The sequence below is a fragment of the Heterodontus francisci genome, chromosome 3 (genome assembly GCF_036365525.1).
Source record: "Heterodontus francisci isolate sHetFra1 chromosome 3, sHetFra1.hap1, whole genome shotgun sequence".
Lineage (NCBI taxonomy): Eukaryota > Metazoa > Chordata > Chondrichthyes > Heterodontiformes > Heterodontidae > Heterodontus > Heterodontus francisci.
Window position 1 is genome coordinate 196480096 of NC_090373.1, and position 25737 is coordinate 196505832.

At 45.1% G+C, this 25737-nt stretch overlaps 1 protein-coding gene across 3 annotated transcripts in view; it reads right to left on the reverse strand.

Moving 5' to 3' along the window:
• Positions 1–25737, reverse strand: part of brox (BRO1 domain and CAAX motif containing) — an 88833-nt gene that overhangs the window by 53639 nt on the left and 9457 nt on the right. For all 3 annotated transcript variants that reach the window (XM_068028095.1, XM_068028079.1, XM_068028087.1), the window contains exon 2: positions 21579–21685. In XM_068028095.1, coding sequence (XP_067884196.1) covers positions 21579–21627 — 49 coding nt within the window. In that variant the 5' untranslated portion in view covers positions 21628–21685. The remainder of the gene's footprint in view (positions 1–21578; positions 21686–25737) is intronic.

Below are 25737 nucleotides of genomic sequence, written 5' to 3' on the forward strand. Positions count from 1 at the left end.
GAAATGCCGCGAACAACAGATGCCCCTCTACATTGCTTTCATTGATCTCACCAAAGCCTCTGACCTGGTCAGCAGACATGGTCTCTTCAGAATACTAGCAAAGATCGGATGTCCACCAAAGCTACTAAGTATCATCACCTCATTCCATGACAATATGAAAGGCACAATTCAGCATAGCGGCACCTCATCAGACCCCTTTCCTATCCTGAGTGGCGTGAAACAGGGCTGTGTTCTCGCACCTACACTGTTTGGGATCTTCTTCTCCCTGCTGCTCTCACGTGGTCAAGTCATCAGAAGAAGGAATTTTCCTCCACACAAGATCAGATGGCAGGTTGTTCAACCTTGCCCGTCTAAGAGCGAAGACCAAAGTACGGAAAGTCCTCATCAAGGAACTCCTCTTTGCTGACGATGCTGTATTAACATCCCACACTGAACAGAGTTTGCAGAGACTCATCGACAGGATTGCGGCTGCCTGCGACGAATTTGGCCTAACCATCAGCCTCAAGAATATGAACAACATGGGACAGGATGTCAGAAATACTCCATCCATCAATATCGGCGACCACGCTCTGGAAGTGGTTCAAGAGTTCACCTACCTAGGCTCAACCATCACCAGTAACCTGTCTCTCGATGCAGAAATCAACAAGCGTATGAGAAAGGCTTCCACTGCTATGTCCAGACTGGCCAAGAGAGTGTGGGAAAATGTCGCACTGACACGGAACACAAAAGTCCAAGTGTATCGAGCCTGTGTCCTCAGTACCTTGCTCTATGGCAGCGAGGCCTGGACAACGTATATCAGCTAAGAGTGACGTCTCAATTCATTCCATCTTCACCACCTCCGGAGAATCCTTGGCATCAGGTGGCAGGACTGTCTCTCCAATGCAGAAGTCCTCGAGGCGGCCAACATCCCCAGCATATACACCCTACTGAGCCAGCGGCACTTGAGATGGCTTGGCCACGTGAGCCGCATGGAAAATGGCAGGATCCCCAAGGACACATTGTACAGCGAGCTCGTCACTGGTATCAGACCCACCGGCCATCCATGTCTCCACTTTAAAGACGTCTGCAAATGTAGACATGAAGTCCTGTGACATTGATCACAAGTCGTGGGAGTCAGTTGCCAGTGATTGCCAGAGCTGGCGGACAGCCATAAAGGCGGGGCTAAAGAGTGGCGAGTCAAAGAGACTGAGCAGTTGGCAGGAAAAAAGACAGAAGCGCAAGGGGAGAGCCAACTGTGTAACAGCCCCGACAACCAATTTTATCTGCAGCACCTGTGGAAGAGTCTGTCACTCTAGAATTTGCCTTTATAGCCACTCCAGGCGCTGCTTCACAAACCACTGACCATCTCCAGGCCCTTACCCATTGTTTCTCGAGACAAGGAGGCCAAAGAAGATTTCAGCTCTGCGATCCATGATTAAATCCAGCCCTGATAATGGGATGAAAGTCTCTCTCTGATGGCTGTAAGAATCCTAAGTGAAATAAGTATGGTGCTTAGTGGTCCCAGTGGACGCAAAAATCTTCATGATTTGCTGTATTTTGGCAATCTTACAAAGAGGCATGAGGATGGCAAGGGAGGAGGCCAAATTCATTCAGCGACATTTGGCAATTCCCAAAATTTCCTGCTCCCGACACAAAATCAAAATACTGCAGATGCTGGAAATCTGACATAAAAACAGAAAATGCTGGAAATACACAGCAGGTCTGGCAGCATCTGTGGGGAAAGAGTATTTCCAGCATTTTCTGTTTTTATTTCTTGTTCCCTAGTTGCTCCTCTTTGGACTGGCTGTGAAGAGGTGGGCAAGGCCAAAGTAGTCCTGAGAATAAGCCACGGAAGTGTGCATGGCAATAAGGTGCCTACAACTGCATGACGAAATTAACAAACTTACAGAAATGGATTTGGGTGGGGTGGGGCTGGGGCGGGGGAAGAACAGACATGAGAAACATAAAAGGTCAAGTGATTGCAAAAAGAAATAGGAGCAGGAGTAGGCCACCTGAGCCATCAAGCCTGCTCTGCCTTTTAATAAGAAAATAGCTGATCCTTGACCTCAACTCCACCCCATTCCCATATACACTGATTCCCTTAACAGTCAAAAAATATATCAATTTCAGCCTTGAATATGCTTAATAACTGAGTATCCACAGCCCTCTGGGGCAGAGAATTCCAAAGATTCACAATCCTCCAAATGAAGAAATTTCTCATTTCAGTCTTTTATCCTGAGACTATTGTCGGCTCTGAAAAATTGGTCAAGTATTATTCTATACCCAGCATGCCCTAAGGCAGCTACAACAGGCACAGAACTTGCTGAAGTAAGCTTATAGACATGTTGAAACTTGTGGTTAAGGGTACATGACTGTTGAACGGTGCAGCCAAAGGGGAACAAATAAGTGACTGTTGAACAGTGCAGATAAAGGGGAGCAGATTAAGGGGAACAAACAATGGGTCTCGCAAACAAGTCTGGACATCTGCTTAGGCAGCTAAACCACATACGCTTGCTAATCAAGGATGAGCTAATGTTTGAAGCTTTACCTTAAAGACCATGCAAGACACGATCATGTGAGTCATGGGTTGAGCAATGAGCCTTTAAAGAATATAGAAGGGTTAACGCTTGAATAGATTCTCGGCAGGAACATAGGAACAACTCTCGAAGGTAGGACCCCGAGTCTGGAGGCTCAGTGATCAACCGTGACGAGAGACTGATCACCTTTGCGTTGACGGGTGGTCTCCTGTACAAGAAGTGAGACTTGTACTTATTTAAGAATTGAGACTTGTACTTATTTGGTGTCTAAATAAAACTGTTGTACTAAACTTCTCCTGGTCATCTGCTTGTATTCCAGCGTCTGGTACCTGGGAGTCTGACATAATTGGAAAAGGGGTCAATCTTTCCATCCCGAGTTAAATTAGGCACAACAGAACTGGCATAACTGGCAGGATCCTGATAAGAAGCTTGTCTTCAGCTCGCAGGAACTGAACTCGACACCGAAATCCTCCAGTGTAAGCTAGTTAAGGATTCGGGAATCCTCCAGTGTAAGCTAGTCAAGGATTTGGGGAATCCTTCAGTGAAAGTTAGTATTAAAATGGCTCAGAGTTGGCCCAATTGGAAATCGGAATTGAGGGGGTACTTAAAGGATAAGTGGTCCTCACGGGGATTGAGTTTGCTGTTAAGCAGTACACAGGTCAGGGATCTGTAGGAGTGCAGCATTGGGAGGATGCTCGTACTCACCAGGCTAAGAAAGCCCCTTAATTAGCAAAGGCAACGGCGACTGCCTCGTGTATGAGAGAATTGGATGAAAAGGAAAGGGAAGTAGAGCAATTAAAAAAACTTGCAAAGACGCAAAAGGATAGGGATGCTTGGAAGGACCGGGTCCTCCAGCTAGAAAAGGAAAATAAGTCCTCTCAGGACGAACAATGGAAACAATTAGTATTTTTGAGTCAGTTCCAAACTCAGGCTGAAATGGCTTAGCACAGTTGCAGTAAGTCTGAGCAAGAAGCTGAAAGGGCTAAAGAACAGTTAAATAAAACTGAACAGAAATGTAGCAATCTCCAGATCACTATGATGGTCTTACAACAACACACCGCAGACAACAAAACATGATCAGGGAGACCACATTGAGTGTCAGCAAGAGATCAGCAAACTGCAGTCTCAATCGTCTGCCCAAAGAGACATAATTTGCGCCTTTGGCGATAGGGAAGACCCTGACGATAACTGGGGGAATCCCAGTGAAGTAGATTGGAAACAGCTTGCGTGGCGAGCTAGTCAGTATAATGACGATGATGACAGAGACCATTACAGGGGCCAGAGAGATTGGGATAATCCGCCAGCATGTGGTGGTCCCTTAGAACCATCAGCCCCCATGGCACCCGCAACCACCCATAGAACGGGTGAAGCCCCGGGTGCGATAGGTGAAGGTCGACCTTGACCTACACCACTCCGTACACCATCACTCAGTTGGCCGAGATGCAGAAGGACGTCTCTAAGTATAATGGTACGGGAGACCCATACACCACTTTTACCGCCATCACCCAGCTCCGGGCACTGCATGGACTGGATGACCGGGTGGAAGTAAAATTATTGGGAATGTGCGTAGACCCAATTCTGATCTCCGCACTCCCAATAGTTAGGGAATGGGACCCCCGACCAAATGAAGACAGCCATTCTGGAAGCCTCGGGTGCCAACAAAGGCGACTGCACAGTCAACTTGCACAAGTGTAGACAGGGAACTAATGAACACCCTGTAGCCTTTGCCAACCGGCTATGGAGCAACTTTGACGGAGTTTAAAGACCCAGATTGGTCAGACAGAATTTAGGGAATATGAATGGACCGAGATGGGTAAGAACATTCATCGCCCACTCCAACAAATCAAGCCAGAATGCTTGTGAATCTTATGACCCTACTGATCAGACCCATACAGAACATGGGCACTTGGGAGAATGGCTAGAGCCTGGGAGCGAGATTTAGCTAAGAGAGAGAGTAAATCAGGAAACAAACCCCTACAGGGCAAACTCCATGCCTTTGTCCCACAAGGACCATCATGGAAAAATGAAGGAGGTGGTCGAGGACGACCTCCTAACAGAGGACCACCACCCCCATATTTGGGACATTCCCGATTTGGACAGGCAGGGTGGGGAAGGTCAGCAGGACCCATAGGAAGTACAGGAAAAGATGGTGGGGCTTGCTACAACTGTGGAAGGCAAGGGCACTTTGCCAGGGATTGTGACGCCCTGAGCGACAGCCCAGTTCTAACTCAGAAGGACCCCGGGTGCGGGAGGGAACCAACCTAGACAACTGCCTCTAGAAGGCAAAGGAGAGTGGGGATCCCAAGGACTCTTTAGGATGGCTCCAATGATGGGTCACCATGGCAGTAGCTGGCCAGGCTACCTGGAGCTGCCAAATCCTCAACAATGATGGTGTCAGGCCTCACAATGGGTGTGCAGGGGAAATTGGGAAGAATTTGGACGACCTGTGGGGTAGGAGGCCGCCCCATCCTATTTTTATGGGACACTGGAGGATCCAGAACAGTGTTAAATCATCAAGGACTCCTTGACCCTTGCTCTCATCAGAAAGAATTACACTTAGTGGATTTACCGGACATAGTAAGACAGGATATGGAACCAAACCCCTATGTTTTACAATGGGCACACAAACCTTTAGCCACCCTTGTATCTTATTGGACCGGGGAGGTGAAAACGGGGAAGGGATTATTATTGGGATTGATCTAATGAAACAGCAGGGACTATTCTTTGACCCAATCAACTGTTGTGTCCGGAAAGTGGGCGATCGTAAATATGACAAAAATACCGGACTGGCACGGGTGGTGCCTACACAGAAACAATCTGTGCTATGACCGAATTATGGCTAAAACCTGAGGAAATGACCCAAAGCGAACAAACGCAGAAACTGTTATGGGAATATCAGCACGTGTTTGCTAAGACTAAAAATGATTGTGATAGAATAAATGAGAAGTAGTGATTGAGGGACCTGACCCTAAACCCCAGAAACAGTACAGCTTCCCCAAGGAAGCCGAAGAGGAGGTAGGGAAAGTAATCAACAGCCTCCTACAAAATGGAGTGCTCAGACCAGTAGCTTCCACCAACAACTCACCCATATGGCCAGTACGCAAGCCAGATGGATCTTGGTGACTGATAGTTGACTATTGGGAACTAAATAAGGTAATGCCCCTTACCGCCCCCACTGTCGCAACCAGTCCGGAAACGCTTATGTCACAGCGGCCAGCTGCCAAGTACTTTAAAGTAATAGATATCAGCAATGGATTCTGGTCTATCCCACTAGTACAAGAATGCCAATATAAATTTGCATTTACCTTCCAAGGACAGCAGTACACTTGGATCTGCTTGCCCCAAGGGTTCCATAACAGTCCGTCTATATTTCACCAGAGACTGGTGAACTGCCTTAAGAACTTCTCCTGACCGGAGGTGCTGAGTACAGTATGTAGATGACCTACTACTACAAACAGAACAGAACAAGATCATTATGATCTATTGAAAGAACTCTTACAGCTACTGCAACAGGCAGGAGCAAAAGTCAATCCTAAAAAGGCCCAGATCATGAAAGAGAAAGTATCTTACCTAAACATAGTTAGTACCCAAGGAAAGCATGAGATTGAGGAGAAACGCCGTAGAGTGGTCTTAAACTTACCCCTACCACAGGATGATAAAGCCCTATGATCATTTTTAGGATGTGTAGGGTACTATAGGAATCACAGATGGTTTTGCCCTGAAAGCCACCCCGCTGTACAAATTGTTGAAAAAGAATTCCGAGTGGATATGGACCCCAGAGTGCACTGCGGCTGTGGCGGCACTTAAGCAGGCTCTTGCTACCGTCCCCGCACTGCAAGTGCCAGACTTATTTCTGCCTTTTCTCTTGAGGTAGCCACAACTGGCACTACACTCTCAGCTGCGCTACTGCAGGAGAAACATGGACAGCTATGCCCTATAGCCTATGCCTCTAGGATCCTGACTTCGGTAGAAAGAACCTTTACGGTATGTGAAGAGCAATTACTGGCGGGATTTTGGGCCATACAGAACTTTACTTATATAATTGGCCTTAGCCCTATCACTATCTTGACAGAACATACCCCTATACAGTTATTACTGGACAGCCGTCTGAAGGATGGCAATGTTAGCCAGAACAGGATAGCCACAATCTGCTGCTACAAGGAAAAGACATTAAAGTCACCAAAATCAGGTCCAGACCATGTCTATCCATCAATCTAAATTACCAAGGCAAACCGCATGAATGTGAAGTATTGACAGCAAAGGCTCTGAAAGAACTTAAAACCTAGGAGCAGGAGTAGGCAATTCAGCCCCTCGAGCCTGCTCTGCCATTCAATACGATCATGGCTGATCTCATCTCGGCCTCAACTCCACTTTCCTGCCCGTTCTCCATAACCCTTCAACCCATTACTAATTGAAAATCTGTCCATCTCCTCCTTAAATTTACCCAATGTCCGGCATCCACCACACTCTGGGGTAATGAATTCCACAGACTCACGACCCTTTGAGAGAAGTAATTTCTCCTCATCTCTGTTTTAAATCTGCTACCCCTTATCCTAAAACTAAGTCCTTTCGTCCTAGATTGCCCTACAAGAGGAAACATCCTCTCTACGTCTACTTTGTCAATCCCCTTAATCATCTTATATACCTCAATTAGATCTCCTCTCATTCTTCTAAACTCTAGAGAGTAAAGGCCGAAACTGCTCAATCTCTCTTCATAAGACAAGCCCCCCATGTCTGGAATCAATCTGGTGAACCTCCTCTGAACTGCCTCCAATGCAACTACATCCCTCCTCGACTAAGGGGACCAAAACTGTACACAATACTCCAGATGTGGTCTCACTAATGCCTTGTACAGTTGCAGCAACACTTCCCTACTTTTATACTCTATTCCTTTAGCAATAAATGCCAAAATTCCATTTGCCTTCCTTATTACCTGCTGTACCTGCATACTAGTTTTCTGTGATTCATGCACGAGGACACCCAGATCCCTGTGTACCGAAGGACTCCGAAGTTTCTCTCCATTTAGATAATAATTTGCCTTTCTATTCTTATAACCAAAATGGATAACCTCACACTTATCCACGTTAAACTCCATCTGCCAAATTGTGGCCCATTCATCTAACCAATCCATATCCATTTGTAAATTTCTTATTTCTCTATTGAAACTTACTATCCCACCTATTTTAGTGACATCTGCAAATTTGGCTATAGTACCTTCTATCCCTGCATCCAAGTCATTAACATAGATTGTAAATAGTTGGAGCCCCGAGGACCAAACCCTGTGGCACCCCACTAGTTACATCTTGCCAACCAGGAAAAGGCCCATTTCTCCCGACTCTCTGTTTTCTGTTGGTTAGCCAATCCTCTATCCAAGCTAATAAACTGCCCCTAACCTCATGTGAACTTACTTTGTGTATTAACCTTTTGTGTGACACCTTATCAAATGCCTTCTGGAAGTCCAAATAAACTACATCTACAGGATCCCCATTATCCACTTTGCTTGTTGCATCTTCGAAGGACTCTAGCAAATTAGTCAAACATGACTTACCCTTCATAAAACCATGCTGACTCTGATGGATTGCGTTTTGACTTTCTAAATGTCCTGTTATTACTTCCTTAATAATGGATTCTAACAATTTCCTAACGACAGATGTTAAACTAACTGGTCTATAGTTTCCTACTTTCTGCCTCCCTCCTTTTTTGAATAAGGGCGTTATATTAGCATTTTTCCAAACCACTGGAACCTTTCCCGCATCCAGGGAATTTTGGAATATTATAATCAACGGATCCACTATCTCCGCTGCCACTTCCTTTAAGACCCTAGGATGTAGGCCATCAGGCCCTGGGGACATGTCTGCCTACAATCCCAATAGTTTGCTCAGTACTTCTTCCCGAGTGATGATGATTGAAAGGGCCCTTTGTGTCAAAAAGGAAAGGGGGGAGTAGCCCAGGGTCTACTCAGTCCATCAAAATGTTTGTGGATGGATCCTCATTTGTAGAAAATGGAGTTAGACAAACTGGGTGCAGCATAGTTAGGATAACAGGAAGTGATGGAGGAAAGACCTATTAAATTACCCAACAACGTTGGTGCACAAGGCGCCGAGTTGGTAGCCGTAGCCTATGTAGTCTCACACCTGGCTGCCTTTCCCCCACCCGTAGATATTTGCTCAGACAGTATGTATGGGTGCAATAGTCTAACTGAATACTTACGCTTGTGGGAAGCTTGAGGATTTGTATCAGCCGATGGCAAATCTCTACTGTCTGCACCTCTCAAAGGAAAATTTTCAAACATGCCAATAATTATGCTGGCAGGTACGGCATAATCAAAGTTAAAGCCCACAGTAAAGAAACCCCAGAAGGTAATGGACGTGCCGACGAATTAGCCAAACAAGGAGCCTGCAATGGTTACGAGTGGGACCCTCTAGCAGGGACCACCCAAAATAATGGAGATATCCAAGCTCTCACTACAAACCAGACGAAAATCGAGGACCTCTTGCCTTCCGGGAGCGGAGTGGAGGAGAGAGGAACGGAGTGGACCTGTGGGGAGAACGCCGAGAACGGAGCCTATAAATTGACCCCGAGGATCGAGGCCCAGTCTCGTACCTTCCGGGAGCGGACCTGTGGGGAGAACGCCGACAGTGGAGCCAATAAATCGACCCCGAGGATCGAGGCCCAGTCTCTTACCTTCCGGGAGCGCAGCGGAGAGGATCTTCCAGCATGCCAGAGTTTTGAAAAAAAAAAGGCAAACAGTGACGTCAGAGGAGAGCTGCAAAGTGATTGGTTGGTGAGTAGCAGCTGTTGAATATCTTACAAAAATAAGGGGAAAGTTGTTTTTTATTGGTTGGAAAAAAAACCTCTGGTGATAAGGTGAGTACTACTAAAGTGTTATTTAAGGACTTTAGATTGTAGTGGGTAGAACAAGGACCCTGGCATAATTAGTATTTTCTAATTCAGGGAGTAACTAATTAATCTAAGGGTAAGTCATGGCAGGAGAACTCAGCCCCGTGATATCCTCCTCCTGCACTATGTAGGAAATCAGGGATGCTTCCAGCGTCCGATGACCATGTGTGCAGGAAGTGTATCCATCTGCAGCTACTGGCTATCCGCATTACGGAGCTGGAGCTGCGGGTAGATTCACTGTGGAGCGTCCGTGATGCTGAGGACGTCGTGGATAGCACGTTTGGTGAGGTGGTCACACCGCAGGTAATGGCTGCACAGGCAGAAAAGAGATGGGTGACCACCAGACAGAGTAGTAGGCGTAGGCAGGTAGTGCAGGCCATCCCCCTCTCAAAAAGATATACCGTTTGCGGGGGGGGTGGGATGACCTCCCAGGGTAAAGCGGCAACAGCCAAGTTCGTGGCACCACGGAGGGCTCTGCTGCACAGCAGAGGAGGAAAAGGGTTGGAAGAGCTATAGTGATAGGGGATTCTATTGTAAGGGGTGCAGATAGGCGTTTCTGTGGCCACAAATGAGACTCCAGGATGGTATGTTGCCTCCCGGCTGTGAGGGTCAAGGATGTCTCAGAGCGGCTGCAGGACATTCTGAAAGGGGAGGGTGAGCAGCCAGAGGTCGTGGTCCATATTGGTACTAACGACATAGGCAGGAAGAGAGATGAGGTCCTGCAAAGTGAATATAGGGAGTTTGGCAGAAGGTTAAAAAGCAAGACCTCTAGGGTTGTAATCTCAGCATTACTCCCTGTGCCACGTGCTAGTGAGGGCAGGAATAGGAGGATTAGGCAAATGAATGCATGGCTGAAGAGCTAGTGTAGGTGGGAGGGCTTCAGCTACTTGGATCATTGGGATCTCTTCTGGTGCAGAGGTGACCTGTACAAGGACGGGTTGCATCTAAACTGGAGGGGGACCAATATCCTTGCGGGGAGGTTTGCTAGTACTACTCGGGAGGGTTTAAACTAGTCTCGCAGGGGGGTGAGACCCAAAGTAGTAGTCTCTCCGATGAGATAGTTGAGGCAAATGTAGAGGTTAAAGCAAGCAAGTCCAGTAGGCAGGCCAGGCAGGGGCAGGACAGGGAGCATGTAAGGTCTGGTTGGCTAATCTCTTACAGGTAAGGCAGATGAACTCAGAGCATGGATCGGTACATGGGATTGTGATATTATAACTATAACGGAAATGTGGTTGAGGGATGGGAAGGACTGGCAGCTCAATGTTCCGGGATCCTTCCTTCCAGAGGTGGAGGTAAGAGAGGAAGGGGAGTTGCACTATTGATTAGGGAGGACATCACAGCAGTACTTAGGGAGGATATCCCGGGGGGAATGTCCAGCGATTCCATATGCCTAGAACTTAGAAATAAGAAAGGGGTGATCACTTTGATGGGATTATCCTATACGCCCCCCAGTAGTCAGAGGGAAGTGGAGGAGCATATATGTAGGGAAATCACAGATAGATGTAGGAATTATAGGGTTGTAATAGTGGGTGATTTTAACTTCCCTAATATTGACTGGGACTGCCTTAGTACTAAGGGATCAGATGGGGAAGAATTTGTTAAGTGAGTCCAGGATAGTTTTCTGAAGCAGTATGTGGATGGCCATACTAGAGAAGGGGCTACACTCGATCTCCTCTTAGGAAATGAGGCTGGGCAGGCAGGTGGTTGATGTGTCAGTGGGGGAGCACTTTGGGACCAGTGACCATATTAGTTTCAAGATAGTTATGGAAAGGAAAGGACTGGTCCTCAGGTTGCAGTCCTAGATTGGGGGAAGGCTAATTTCGATGGCATCAGACAGGAACTCTCAAAAGTTGAATGGGAGAGGCTGTTTACAGGTAAAGGGATGTCTAGCAAGTGGGAGGCTTTTAAAAGTGAGATAGGGAGAGTTCAGGGCCTGCATGTTCCTGTTAGATGGAAGGCAAGGCTGGCAAGTTGAGGGAACCTTGATTGACGAGGGATATTGAGGGTCTGGTCAGGGCAAAGAAGGAGGCATATGTCAGGTATAGGCAGCTGGGATCGAGCGAGTCCCTCGAGGAGTATAGGGGATGTAGGAGTACACTTAAGTAGGAAATTAGGAGGGCGAAAAGGGGCCATGAGATTTCCCTGGCAGATAAGATAAAGAACAAAGAACAGTACAGCACAAGAACAGGCCATTCGGCCCTCCAAGTCTGCGCCAATCTTGATTCCTGCCTAAAATAAAACCTTCTGCACTTCCGGGGACCGTATCCCTCTATTCCCATCCTATTCATGTATTTGTCAAGATGCCTCTTCAACATCGCTATCGTACCTGCTTCCACCACCTCCCCTGGCAGCAAGTTTCAGGCACTCACCACCCTCTGTGTAAAGAACTTGCCTCGCACATCCCCTTAAACTTTACCCATCGCACCTTAAACCTATGTCCCCTAGTAACTGACTCCTCCACCCTGGGAAAAAGCTTCCGACTATCCACTCTGTCCATGCCGCTCATAACTTTGTAAACCTCTATCATGTCGCCCCTCCACCTCCGTCGTTCCAGTGAAAACAAACCAAGTTTTTCCAACCTCTCCTCATAGCTAATGCCCTCCAGACCAGGCAACAACCTGGTAAACCTCCTCTGTACCCTCTCCAAAGCCTCCACGTCCTTCTGGTAGTGTGGCGACCAGAATGGCACGCAATATTCTAAGTGTGGCCTAACTAAAGTTCTGTACAGCTGCAACATGACTTGCCAATTTTTATACTCTATGCCCCGACCGATGAAGGCAAGCATGCCGTATGCCTTCTTGACTACCTTATCCACCTGCGTTGCCACTTTCAGTGACCTGTGGACCTGTACGCCCAGATCTCTATGCCTGTCAATACTCCTAAGGGTTCTGCCATTTACTGTATACCTCCCACCTGCATTAGACCTTCCAAAATGCATTACCTCACATTTGTCCGGATTAAACTCCATCTGCCATTTCTCCGCCCAAGTCTCCAACCGATCTATATCCTGCTGTATCCTCTGACAATCCTCATCAATATCCGCAACTCCACCAACCTTTGTGTCGTCCGCAAACTTACTAATCAGATCAGCTACATTTTCCTCCAAATCATTTATATATACTACAAACAGCAAAAGTCCCAGCACTGATCCCTGCGGAACACCACTAGTCACATCCCTCCATTCAGAAAACACCCATCCACTGATACCCTCTGTCTTCTATGACCGAGCCAGTTCTGCATCCATCTTGCCAGCTCACCTCCGATCCCATGTGACTTCACCTTTTGTACCAGTCTGCCATGCGGGTCCTTGTCAAAGGCTTTACTAAAGTCCATACAGATAACATCCACTGCCCTTCCTTCATCAATCATCTTTGTCACTTTGATTGATTGAGCTTTTCGAAGAGGTGACCAAGAGGATTGATGAGGGCGATGGACGCTGTCTGCATGGACTTTGACAAGGTCCCGCATGGTAGACTGGTCCAGAAGGTTTGAACACATGGGATCCAGCGTGAGCTGGCCAATTGGATACACAATTGGCTTGGTGATAGGAGGCAGAGGGTGGTAGTGGAGGCCTGTTTTTCAGATTGGAGGCCGGTGACCAGTAGTGTGCCGCAGGGATCGGTGCTGGACCCTCTGTTGTTTGTCATATATATTAATGACTTGGATGTGAATGTAAACGGACATGATCAGTAAGTGTGCAGTTGACACCAAAGTTGGTGATGTCGTGGACAGTGAAGAAGGCTGTCTAAGGTTACAACAGGATATAGATCAACTGGGAAAGTGGGCAAGAGTGGCAAATGGAATTTAACACAGACAAGTGTGAAGTGATGCATTTTGGGAAGTTAGAATTAGAATTAGAATATTACAGCGCAGTACAGGCCCTTCGGCCCTCGATGTTGCGCCGAGCTGTGAAACCATCTGACCTACACTATTCCATTTTAGTGTTTTTTAGAAGTTAGACCAGGGCAGGACATATACAGTGAATGGCAGGGCCCTGGGGAGTGTTGTTGAGCAGAGACACCTTGGGGTGTAAGTACATAGTTCCCTGAAAGTGGGAACACAGGTAGACAGGGTGGTGAAGGCGGCGTATGGCATGCTTGCCTTCATCGGCCGAGGCATTGAGTACAAGAGTTGGGACGTCATGTTACAGTTGTACATAACATTGATTAGGCCACATTTGGAGTACTGTGTGCAGTTCTGGTCGCTGCACTACAGGAAAGATGTGATTAAGCTAGAGAGGGTGCAGAAAAGATTCACAAGGATGTTGCCTGGTTTGGAGGGCTTAAGTTATAAAGAGAGATTTGATAGGCTGGGTCTGTTTTCCCTGGAGCGAAGGAGGCTGAGAGGGGACATGATAGAGGTATAAAATTATGAGAGGCACAGATAGGGTAGATAGCCAGAGTCTGTTTCCCATGGTAGGGGTGACTAATACTAGAGGGCATAGATTTAAGGTGAGAGGGAGGAGGTTTAAAGGGGATCAAAGGGCTAAATTTTTCACACAAAGAATAGTGGGTATCTGGAATGAGCTGCCTGAGGAGGTAGTGGAGGCAGGAACAGTAGCGATATTTAAGAGGCATCTGGATAGGTACTTGAATGAGCAAAGCATAGAGGGATATGGAATTAATGCAGGCAGGTGGGATTAGTATAGATAGGCATTATGATCGGCATGGACGCAGTCGGCCGAACGGCCTGTTTCTATGCTGTATGACTCTATGACCTAACCGAAAGTCAGGGTAAAAAACCCCAATTGAAGGGTATCGTAGAAGGAAGCCCTAGCTGGCCTGAACAGTATTCTAAATGGAGAAACCAGATAGACACTAAAAAGGGTATTGTATTGAAGGTGGAAAATATAGGAGTGATTAGAAATGGTGAATATATTAAATATCATAATATTCTACCTTATGCGGTTAAGAACAAGGATGAAGTAATTGGAACAGCCCTGAACAGTTGAGATGGGAGGCAACATGGTTATTTGTCCCTATCCTAAAGATAAGACCCCCGAGTCAATGTGTGGCTTTATTTTTTTTTATTTTATTTTTATTTAGAGATACAGCACTGAAACAGGCCCTTCGGCCCACCGAGTCTGTGCCGACTATCAACCACCCATTTTATACTAATCCTATACTAATCCCATATTCCTACCACATCCCCACCTGTCCCTATATTTCCCTACCACCTACCTATACTAGGGGCAATTTATAATGGCCAATTTACCTACCAACCTGCAAGTCTTTGGCATGTGGGAGGAAACCGGAGCACCCAGAGGAAACCCACGCAGACACAGGGAGAACTTGCAAACTCCACACAGGCATTACCCAGAATTGAACCCGGGTCGCTGGAGCTGTGAGGCTGCGGTGCTAACCACTGCGCCACTGTACAATGGAAACAACTAAGGCTACTTCTGAAATTACTCGAGTGGCGTATAAATGAAAAGGACAATATTGCTTAACAACTGCAGTAAACTATCCCCAAGCAAAGACAACCTGTCCAATAACCAACCCCACGTTCTGTATGGTGACTCAACAGCCAACTAGGGTTGGTCAAGTAGAAATTGTGGACATACATCGACGGAAACACGTGAATATCACTGTACACGAAGGAATTAAGGACACTCTGATACAGTATCTTGAAAGACACAAATGAGACTGAGCCACTTACAACTAATCTAATGGAACAACCAAGGATGGTGGACTTAGCCACAAAAGGGTACTATGAGATTCAATAAAAAACTGAAGAAATACAGAAGGAGATCGATCAAATAAGAACCACCAATTGGTGGGATGACCTTATGAACTGGGGTCTAATGTACAAATACCACCATGGATATGGATAGCCTCTTACATACGTGTAATTGTGTTAATACTGATTGTACTGTATAATGTGTGTCTGGTATTCAAGTTAAAGTCCATAATTAAGGGGCAACAAAGGGAAGAGTTACTCAGGAACGTGCTAGAGGAAAAAAGGAGTTTGATACCAAAAGGCTAGTGATTCATATAAATTGGAAAATTATAGGATCAAAGGAGGGACTGTAGGCCTTGAAAAATTGGTCAAGTATTGTTCAATACCGAGCATGCTCTAAGGCAGCTAAGATAGGTGCAGAACTTGCTGAAGTAAGCTTATACACATGTCGAAACTTGCGGTTAAGGGTACATGACTGTTGAACGGTGCAGATAAAGGGGAGCAGATTAAGTGGAATAATCAATGGGTGTCGCAAAAAAGTCCGGATATCTGCTTAGGCAGCTAAACCACAAACGCTTGCTAATCAAAGATGAGCTAATGTTTGGAGCTTTATCTTAAAGACCAAGCAAGACACAATCATGTGAGTCATGGGTTGAGCAATGAGCCTTTAAAGAATATATAAGGGTTAACGCTCGAATATATCCTTGGCGGGAACCTAGGAACAACTCTCGAAGGCAGGACCCCGAGTCCGGAGGCTCAGTGATCAACCGTGACGAGAGACTGATCACCACAAGAAGTGAGACTTGTACTGATTTGGTGTCTAAATAAAACTGTTGTACTAAATTCTCCTGGTCATATGTTTGTATTCCGGTGCGTGGTACCTGGGAATTTGACATAATTGGAAAAGGGTTAAATTAGGCCCAACATTATGCTCCCTCGGTCTAGACTCTCCAACAAGGGGAAACAACCTCTACCCTATCAAGCACTCTTAGAATCTTAATATATTTCAAAGAGATCACCTCTCAATCTTCTAAACTCCAAATAATAAAGGCTCATCCTACTCAATCTTTCCTCATATAACAATCTTTTCATCCCAGGAATCAATCTAGTGAACTTTCATTCCATCCCTTCTATCCTTCCTTAGGTTTGGAGACCTGAACGGTATACAGTACTACAGGTGTGGTTTCAAAGCTCTGTACAATTGTAGCCAAGACTTCCTTACTCTTGTATTTCAAACCCAATGCAATAAAGGCCAACATGCCATTTGCCTTACAAAAACAAAATACTGCTGCCATCGACTTGAAACATTAACTCTGTTCCTCTCTCCATAGATGCTGCCAGACCTACTAAGCATTTTGTTTTCATAAAAATTTGCCTTCCCAATTGCATGCTGTACCTGCACATTAACATTCTGTACTTCAAATCCCTCTTAACACCAACATTTAATAGTTTCTCACCATTATTGCTTTTGATTCTTACTACCAAAGTGAACAACCTCACACTTCACCACCTTAATACTCAATATGCAGACTTCTTGCCCACTCACTAAAACTAACTATATCCCTTTGCAGCTCTTTGTGTCCTTCTCACAGCTTTCTTAGTATCGTCAGCAAACTTGGGATACATTACATTTGATCCCTTCATCCAAGTCATAATATAGATTGCAAATAGCTGCAGCCCCAGCACTGATCCTTGTGGCACTCCATTCATAACAGCCTGTCAACCCGAAAAATTAATATTCTCCGTTTTCTGTCTTTAATCAATCTTCTATCCCTGTTAATGTATTACCCACAATTCCATGAGCCCTCAGCTTGTGCAACACCTTTTCATGCGGCACCTTATTGAATGCCTTTTAATAAAAAGTATACTACCTCTACTGGTTCCCCTTTAACTACCCTGCCAGTTTCATCCTCAAAAATTTAAAATAGATTTGTCAAACACAATTTCCCTTTCGTAAAACCATGGTGACTCTGCCTAATGTTACGACCAAGGCAGGAGTAATGCACTGCTAGTTCCACTACTCCATAGGTCACAGCATATATTAGTAAAGTTTCCCACCTTCCAGAAAGTAGCCAAATTAAACACACTATTTGTCCCCCAGAATAAAACACACCAAACCAGGTTTCTTTAAACAACAACAAAATTAACTATTTATTAATAAACTAAGTGTTAAACAATAATGAGATAACTCTACATGTGGAAAAGATTCTTTTAAAACTTCTTATTCTTCCTAACCCTCATGGCATGCACATACATTCAAAAACAACGGTTAACCGGGGAAAAAGGCTTTTTCGATTTACAATTGTTTCTTAGGAATAAAACAATTGGGTTGTCACGGTCTGGTAGGATAATTCCGGGTTGGTGAGGTGTCCCAGAGTTGAATAGTCAGATGCCACTCGAAGTCTCTCCAGGCGAGGTTCATGAACAGTCTGTAATGGGTAGGCTTTCAAGACAATTCGTCTGCAGCAGACGTCACACAGGTTTTTCAGCAAAGGGTCTAACAACAGGTCTGCTTGGGATTTGAAGTAGCAGTCGAGCAATAGAAGTTTTGAGATTTCAGGATCTCCCAAAACACGAGAGGTAACAGGAATCACTCTTGCGGCAGGGGATTCTTAAGAGACTGGAGGCAACCTTTAAAAATGCAGGACTTCCTCTCTACAAAGCAATCTTCCTCCACAGAACAGTGCAACTTCTCTTTTACTGGGTCTTTTCCTCTCTCTAGGCAAACCCCAGCCACACCACAAATGTAGGATTTCTTTTTCCAAGAGAGGCAAGCCTTCTTTTACAGAAAGCAGGTCTTTTTCTCTGGTCTGCAAAAACAGGTCTTAGCCAGCTCACTGTATGCTGTTGGTCCAGCCCATACTTCTTTCAAAGTAAAACTAAAACCCACAATCAAGTCATGTGATAGTCATAAATCTTCCTGTCATTTCCCTGTTGAGCTGCTTGAAAGCAGGTGCCTTACAGTCTGTGCACACTTCACTCAGTCCACAATTCTAATATCAGTTCTTACAGTACTTTTTGCAAAGAAAAATAGACACACTCACATAACACTAATCATATTTTTGCTCCAGCCATAGTCCCAAAGGACCATAGGCATCTCTCCCCATTAGAGAGAAACAGTTGGTGATGTATAGCTTGAGGGTCACCACTCCTGAAGCTTGGGGCAAGGCGAGGAGGCAGGCTTCCATGAACTACCAGAGCCGGTATGGGGATTGAACCAGTGCTATTGACGTCTTTCTGCATTTCACGCTAGCCATCTAGCCAACTGAGCTAACTGACGCCACCACCCCCCCACCATATATTATATCATATTATGATTTTCTAAGTCCCCTGTTACCACTCCCTTAATTATGGATACCAGCATTTCCCGATGACTAGTTTATAGTTACCTGCTACATGTCACAGTTGTTGCCTGTTTTCAGAACAGCAATGTTCTAGCCCTTGGACTATCTAACTGACAGAGTTCCTTTGTTACTGCAAACACACCCTTCTCCTAATCAGCTTCTGTGATTTTTACTAAAGACTGCAGTCTGTGATCACAGAATGGTCTAGTCTCGCCTAACTCATCTGAGGGCTGCATGCAGTCCAGTGGCTTAACACACCACTGCCTCAGCCTGATGACACTTTTGAGTGAGCCCTGCCCATTGCTGCAGCAATAAGTGTCCTTCAGAGCTTTTTTACCCAACGATGCACATCTTCCACCCGAACACAAAAAAATCTACCTCAGAACAATTACCAGACTTAAACTAAGTCTAAAAGCAAATTGGTAGAATTTCAGAGATAAACAAGACAGACAAAAATAATAGACAATGGACAATGGATGTTACATAGTAAGATTTTCAACAATGTAAAGACAAATTAGTAACAAGCAGTAAAAATATACTTCTCTGGCGCAGCTGGAATACTTATTTCTAAAGAGGAAATTACCATGCCAACAAGTTCGCACATCCATTATTCTTGTTCTTTCCCAGCAACTCTATCAGATCATTGTTTCAATTTCCTCAATGGTCTAACCCCACCCAAATTAAGAATCCTCTCAACCCACATGTCACAACCCAAATTCTCCATTCTTCCTACTCCGCTTGCACCCACACACTGTAGTCAATCTGGTCAGGCACCTTGTACTGCTCTCTGGAAATATTTATCCTAAACCATTTGACTTTGTCACCTCCTCATCGCCTCTCAGCATGTCCCAAAGCTCTTCATTTAGAACACTTATAGGGAAGGGAGATGAAAATGCAACCCAACAGTTTGGCCTGGGTTCAAATCCAGATCCTACAGCCAGACATGCCAAGTGGATGATCCATCTCGGCCTCCTCCCGAGGTCCCCAGCATCACAGATGCCAGACTTCAGCCAATTCGATTCACTCCACATGATATCAAGAAACGACTGAAGGCACTGGATACTGCAAAGGCTATGGGCCCTGACAGCATTCCGGCAATAGTACGGACGACTTGTGTTCCAGAACTTGCTGCGCCCCTCGCCAAGCTGTTGCAGTACAGCTGCAACACTGGCACCTACCTGTCAACGTGGAAAATAGCCAAGGTATGTCTAGTACACAAAAAGGACAAATCCAACCAGGCCAATTACTGCCCCATCAGTCCACACTTGATTATCAGTAAAGTGATGGAAGGTGCTGTCGACAGTGCATCAAGCAGCACTTGCTTAGCAATAACCTGCTCAGTGATGCTCAGTTTGGGTTCCGCCAGGGCCGCTCAGCTCCTGACCTCATCACAGCCTTGGTTCAAACGTGGACAAAAAATCTAAACTCAAAAGGTGAGGTGAGAGTCACTGCCCTTAACATCAAGGCAACATTTGACCGGGTATGGCGTCAAGAAGCCCTAGCAAAACGGGAGTCAATGGGAATCGGGCGTAAACTCTCTGCTGGTTGGAGTCATACCTAGCGCAAAGGAAGATGGTTGTGGTTGTTGCAGGTCAATCATCTCAGTTCTGTGACATCACTGCAGGAGTTCCTCAGGGTAGTGTCCTGGGCCCAACCATCTTCAGCTGCTTCATCAATGATCTTCCTTCAATCAAAAGGTCAGGAGTGGGGATGTTCGCTGATGATTGCACAATGTTCAGCACCTTTCACGACTCCTCAGATACTGAAGCAGTCTGTGCAGAAATGCAACAAGTCCCGGACAATATCCAGGCTTGGACTGATAAGTGGCAAGTAACATTTGCACCACACGAGTGCCAGACAATGACTATCTCAAATAAGAGAGAAACGAGCCATCTCCCCTTGACGTTCAATGGCATTACCATCGCTGAAACCCCCACTATCAACATCCTGGGGGTTACCATTGACCAGAAACAGAACTGGAGTAGCCATATAAATAACACAGATACAAAAGCAGGTCAGAGAGGCACAGAATCCTGCAGAGATTAACTCACCTCCTGACTCCCCAAAGCCTGTCCACTGTCTACAAGACACAAGTCAGGAGTGTGATGGAACACTCTCCACTTGCCTGGATGGGTGCAGCTCCAACAACACTCAAGAAGCTCGACACCATCCAGGACAAAGCAACCCACTTGACTGGCACCCCATCTACAAACATTCACTCCCTCCACCACCAAAGCATAGTGGCAGCAGTGTACACCATTTACAAGATGCACTGCAGCAACGCACCAAGCCTCCTTTGACAGCACCTTCCAAACACACCTAGAAGGAGAAGGGCAGCAGATGCATGGGAACACCAACACCTGCAAGTTCCCCTCCAAGCTACACACCATCCTGACTTGGAATTATATTGCCATTCCTTCACTGTCACTGGGTCAAAGTTCGAATAGAACTGTGGGTGTACTTACACCACATGGACTGCAGCGGTTCAAGAAGGCGGCTCAACACCACCTTCTCAAGGGCAATTAGGGATGGGCAATAAATGCTGCCCTGGCCAGCGACGCCCATATCCCCATGAACGAATAAAAAATGTATATAAATTACTTAATTGTCATTCAATCCCTAGATATTTTAAAAACCCGAACAAAAAAGGGCGGGCAGAAGAACACATTATAAAGCACCTTTTGCATCTTCAGAATGTCCCTATTCATTTTATAATGAAGTACATTTGACGTGTAGTTACTACTGCAATGTAGGGAAATACAGCAGCCAATTTGCACATAGCAAGATCCCACAAACAGCAGAGATAACAGGTAAACTATTTTGGTGGCCTTGGTTGAGGGATGAATATCGATTGGGGACAATTCCCCTGCTCTTCTTCAAATAGGACAATCAGATCTTTTACATCCAGCTCCAGTGACAGAAGAAGCCTTGGTTTAATATTTCATTCAAAAGATGGCATACATCTCAGGAGTGGGTCTTGAACCCAAAGCCTTCTCATGTAGAGGCAAGAATGCTAACACTGAGCCAGGGCTGCCTCACTTATTGATAGAAATCAGCATTCCTCCCCTTCCTGATACAAAATCTGGCATAAATAATATTGGCAACAGACCTTTCACCTTATCTTTAATTATGTTTTTACCTTGTAAAAGAGAAAAATAAGCATCCATTGCATTTTTCATCATGTCCATGTTACAATTCACATCTGTAAATAACTCCAGAAGTTTCAGCCTTGTGGTTCTCAAGTCACTGAAAGACAAAAAAAAAAATGTATTGTTAACAGACATTTGTATGATCACCAACTTGTATAAATTTAACACTACCGTGCATTACCAACCCTTGATTAGAATTAGAATTAGAACATTACAGCGCAGTACAGGCCCTTCGGCCCTCGATGTTGCGCCGACCTGTGAAACCATCTGACCTACACTATTCCATTTTCATCCATATGTCTATCCAATGACCACTTAAATGCCCTTAAAGTTGGCGAGTCTACTACTGTTGCAGGCAGGGCGTTCCACGCCCCTACTACTCTCTGAGTAAAGAAACTACCTCTAACATCTGTCCTATATCTATCACCCCTCAACTTAAAGCTATGTCCCCTCGTGTTTGCCATCACCATCCGAGGAAAAAGACTCTCACTATCCACCCTATCTAACCCTCTGATTATCTTATATGTCTCTATTAAGTCACCTCTCCTCCTCCTTCTCTCTAACGAAAACAACCCCAAGTCCCTCAGCCTTTCCTCGTAAGACCTTCCCTCCATACCAGGCAACATCCTAGTAAATCTCCTCTGCACCCTTTCCAAAGCTTCCACATCCTTCCTATAATGCGGTAACCAGAACTGCACGCAATACTCCAGGTGCAGTCTCACCAGAGTTTTGTACAGCTGCAGCATGACATCGTGGCTCCGAAACTCGATCCCCCTACTAATAAAAGCTAACACACCATATGCCTTCTTAACAGCCCTATTAACCTGGGTGGCAACTTTCAGGGATTTATGTACCTGGACACCAAGATCTCCCTGCTCATCTACACTACCAAGAATCTTCCCATTAGCCCAGTACTCTGCATTCCTGTTACTCCTTCCAAAGTGAATCACCTCGCACTTTTCCGCATTAAACTCCATTTGCCATCTCTCAGCCCAGCTCTGCAGCCTATCTATGTCCCTCTGTACCCTACAACATCCTTCGGCACTATCCACAATTCCACCGACCTTAGTGTCATCCGCAAATTTACTAACCCACCCTTCTACACCCTCTTCCAGGTCATTTATAAAAATGACAAACAGCAGTGGCCCCAAAACAGATCCTTGCGGTACACCACTAGTAACTAAACTCCAGGATGAACATTTGCCATCAACCACCACTCTCTGTCTTCTTTCAGCTAGCCAATTTCTGATCCAAAGCTCTAAATCACCTTCAACCCCATACTTGCGTATTTTCTGCAATAGCCTACCGTGGGGAACCTTATCAAACGCCTTACTGAAATCCATATACACCACATCCACTGCTTTACCCTCATCCACCTGTTTGGTCACCTTCTCAAAAAACTCAATAAGGTTTGTGAGGCACGACCTACCCTTCACAAAACCGTGCTGACTATCGCTAATGAACTTATTCTTTTCAAGATGATTATAAATCCTGTCTCTTATAACCTTTTCCAACATTTTACCCACAACCGAAGTAAGGCTCACAGGTCTATAATTACCAGGGCTGTCTCTACTCCCCTTCTTGAACAAGGGGACAACATTTGCTATCCTCCAGTCTTCCGGCACTATTCCTGTCGACAATGATGACATAAAGATCAAGGACAAAGGCTCTGCAATCTCATCCCTGGCTTCCCAGAGAATCCTAGGATAAATCCCATCTGGCCCAGGGGACTTATCTATTTTCACACTTTCCAAAATTGCCAACACCTCCTCCTTGTGAACCTCAATCCCATCTAGCCTAGTAGTCTGAACCTCAGTATTCTCCTCGACAACATTTTCTTTCTCTATTGTAAATACTGACGAAAAATATTCATTTAACGCTTCCCCTATCTCCTCTGATTCCACACACAACTTCCCACTACTATCCTTGATTGGCCCTAATCTAACTCTAGCCATTCTTTTATTCCTGATATACCTACAGAAAGCCTTAGGGTTTTCCTTGATCCTATCCGCCAATGACTTCTCGTGTCCTCTCCTTGCTCTTCTAAGCTCTCCCTTTAGATCCTTCCTTGCAAACTGCTACCCCAACTTCCATCATCAACCTGAAATGTTCACATTGTTTTTCTCTCCACAGATGCTGCATTTCCAATACTTTGTTTTTATTTCATATTTCCAACATCTACAGTATTTTGCTTTAGTAATTCAATAATCAAATTCAGTTTTTACACGTCATACACTGGAGACAGAGACATATACAGCATGCCATCCCCTGCATGGAAAGCCTATTATTATAGGATTGATCTCTTAGGATTTTGTAGCAGGGTCAATTTCAGGAATAATCCCTTTTCATTTCCCCTCAGTTTAGAACAGTGGACACTAATGATTCATAGGCCTGCTTCTGGGTTTATGTCATTACAACTTTGCACACTGATTCACTAGTCTCACACAGTTAATCTGTACATTTTACCCATATCACACCCCCAGTGATGTATTACTGCTTATTTTGGGATAATTAAGGGTGATACTTACAAAGCCATAACAAATGGCATTTCAATTTACTTGCATTGTTTAAACATATTAATGTTTATTCCAATTACCAAATGTTAATGTGTAAATTTAAATCACAAGTGTAGTTACTGAGCAATATAAACGAGCAAGATCTGCTCAAAGTGAGTTGATCTCAGATGGGTTAGTGGTGAGGATATGACAGTTAGCCTCAGCACTCCTGAGCTACATGAAGGCAAGGCCAGATCCCAGCACCAGTCACTGCTTGTTTTCTGATCAATATTCAGTGATCAATACAAGGGAATATCTACTAGGGATGTGAGAACATAATCTAACCTGCTGCCTCTCACAGTTGAATACCCTGTTGATACTGTCTGGGTTTAAGTGTCAGCTGTGACTTAATTTGCAGCACTCTTGCCTTTAAGTGAGAAGCATAACGTTGTGGGTTCACTCCAGAGTGGTGGGCACAAAAGAAATCAAGTCTGACACTCTAGTACAGTACTGAGGGAGTGAGTACTTCAATGGTGGAGGTGCTGGCTCTCGCATGAGACGCTAAACTGAGGCTCCGTCTGCTTTCTCAGGTGACTGTAAAAGATTCCATGGCATTATTTTGAAAAAGAGCAGGGGAGTTCTCCCTTGTATCCTGTCCAATATTTATCCCCCAGTCAACATTACTAAAAAAAAATCTGGTCACTTTCAGATTGCTACTTATAGCAGCTCGCTCGCAAATTGGCTGCTACATTTCCTATAGCACAACGGTGACTATACATAAAAAGTACTTCATTGGCTGTAAAGAACTTTGGGACATTGAGGTTGCGAAAAGCATTATATAAATGCAAATCTTTCTCTCCTTTGTAAAGAATGGCAACTGGTGCAAGGTGAAACAAGAGGTGTATTTAAGGAGCTTGAGAACCGTGCAGCCTCAAAAAGCTCTCCACCCTATCAGGCCCTTTATCAAACAATGACCTTGTGGGTTCCAGATGCAGTTGTCTGTAGGCAGACATAAAAGTGGAGAAAATGGTGGAGCAGTTCTAAGCAGCAGTACTTTTAGCAACGGAATACGCACTGCTAACCTGGATGGATGAAAGTGTCACATCACTTAAGATGGGCACCATCTAGGCCAAAGCAGTACTCTTCATCAGTGTCTCTGCCACTGGACTCAATATTCAACCCGACTGAGGCTGCAGTATGTACCGTTAGCTGGATGCACTACATCAACTCAGTAAACATATTCTGATGGCTCATTCTGAGCCCTATGTCCTCTATTAAAGTAAAGGGCAAGTGCAGCAAGGTCTTGGGAACTACTTCACCTCCAAGTTGCACATGCTTCGACGTGGACATATATTGCTATTCCTTTATCATTGCGGGGCGAAAACCTGTATTCACGACCTAACACCATCACCACAAGGTTGCAACAGCTCAAGAACGCAACCAGTACCATCTCAGAACAATTAGGGACAGAAAATAAATGTGGGCTTACCAGCACTGCCAATATTCCATGAAAAAATATTTTTAAAAACCCTGTTCAGATGACCAAAATTTCCTGTTACTTCCCATTGGAAACTGTACCTCCCCCTTTCCTCAAAGTTGCAGAAAGAGAGTGAAACAGCAAAACTTACAATGCAACATGCTACAACAGTTTAGT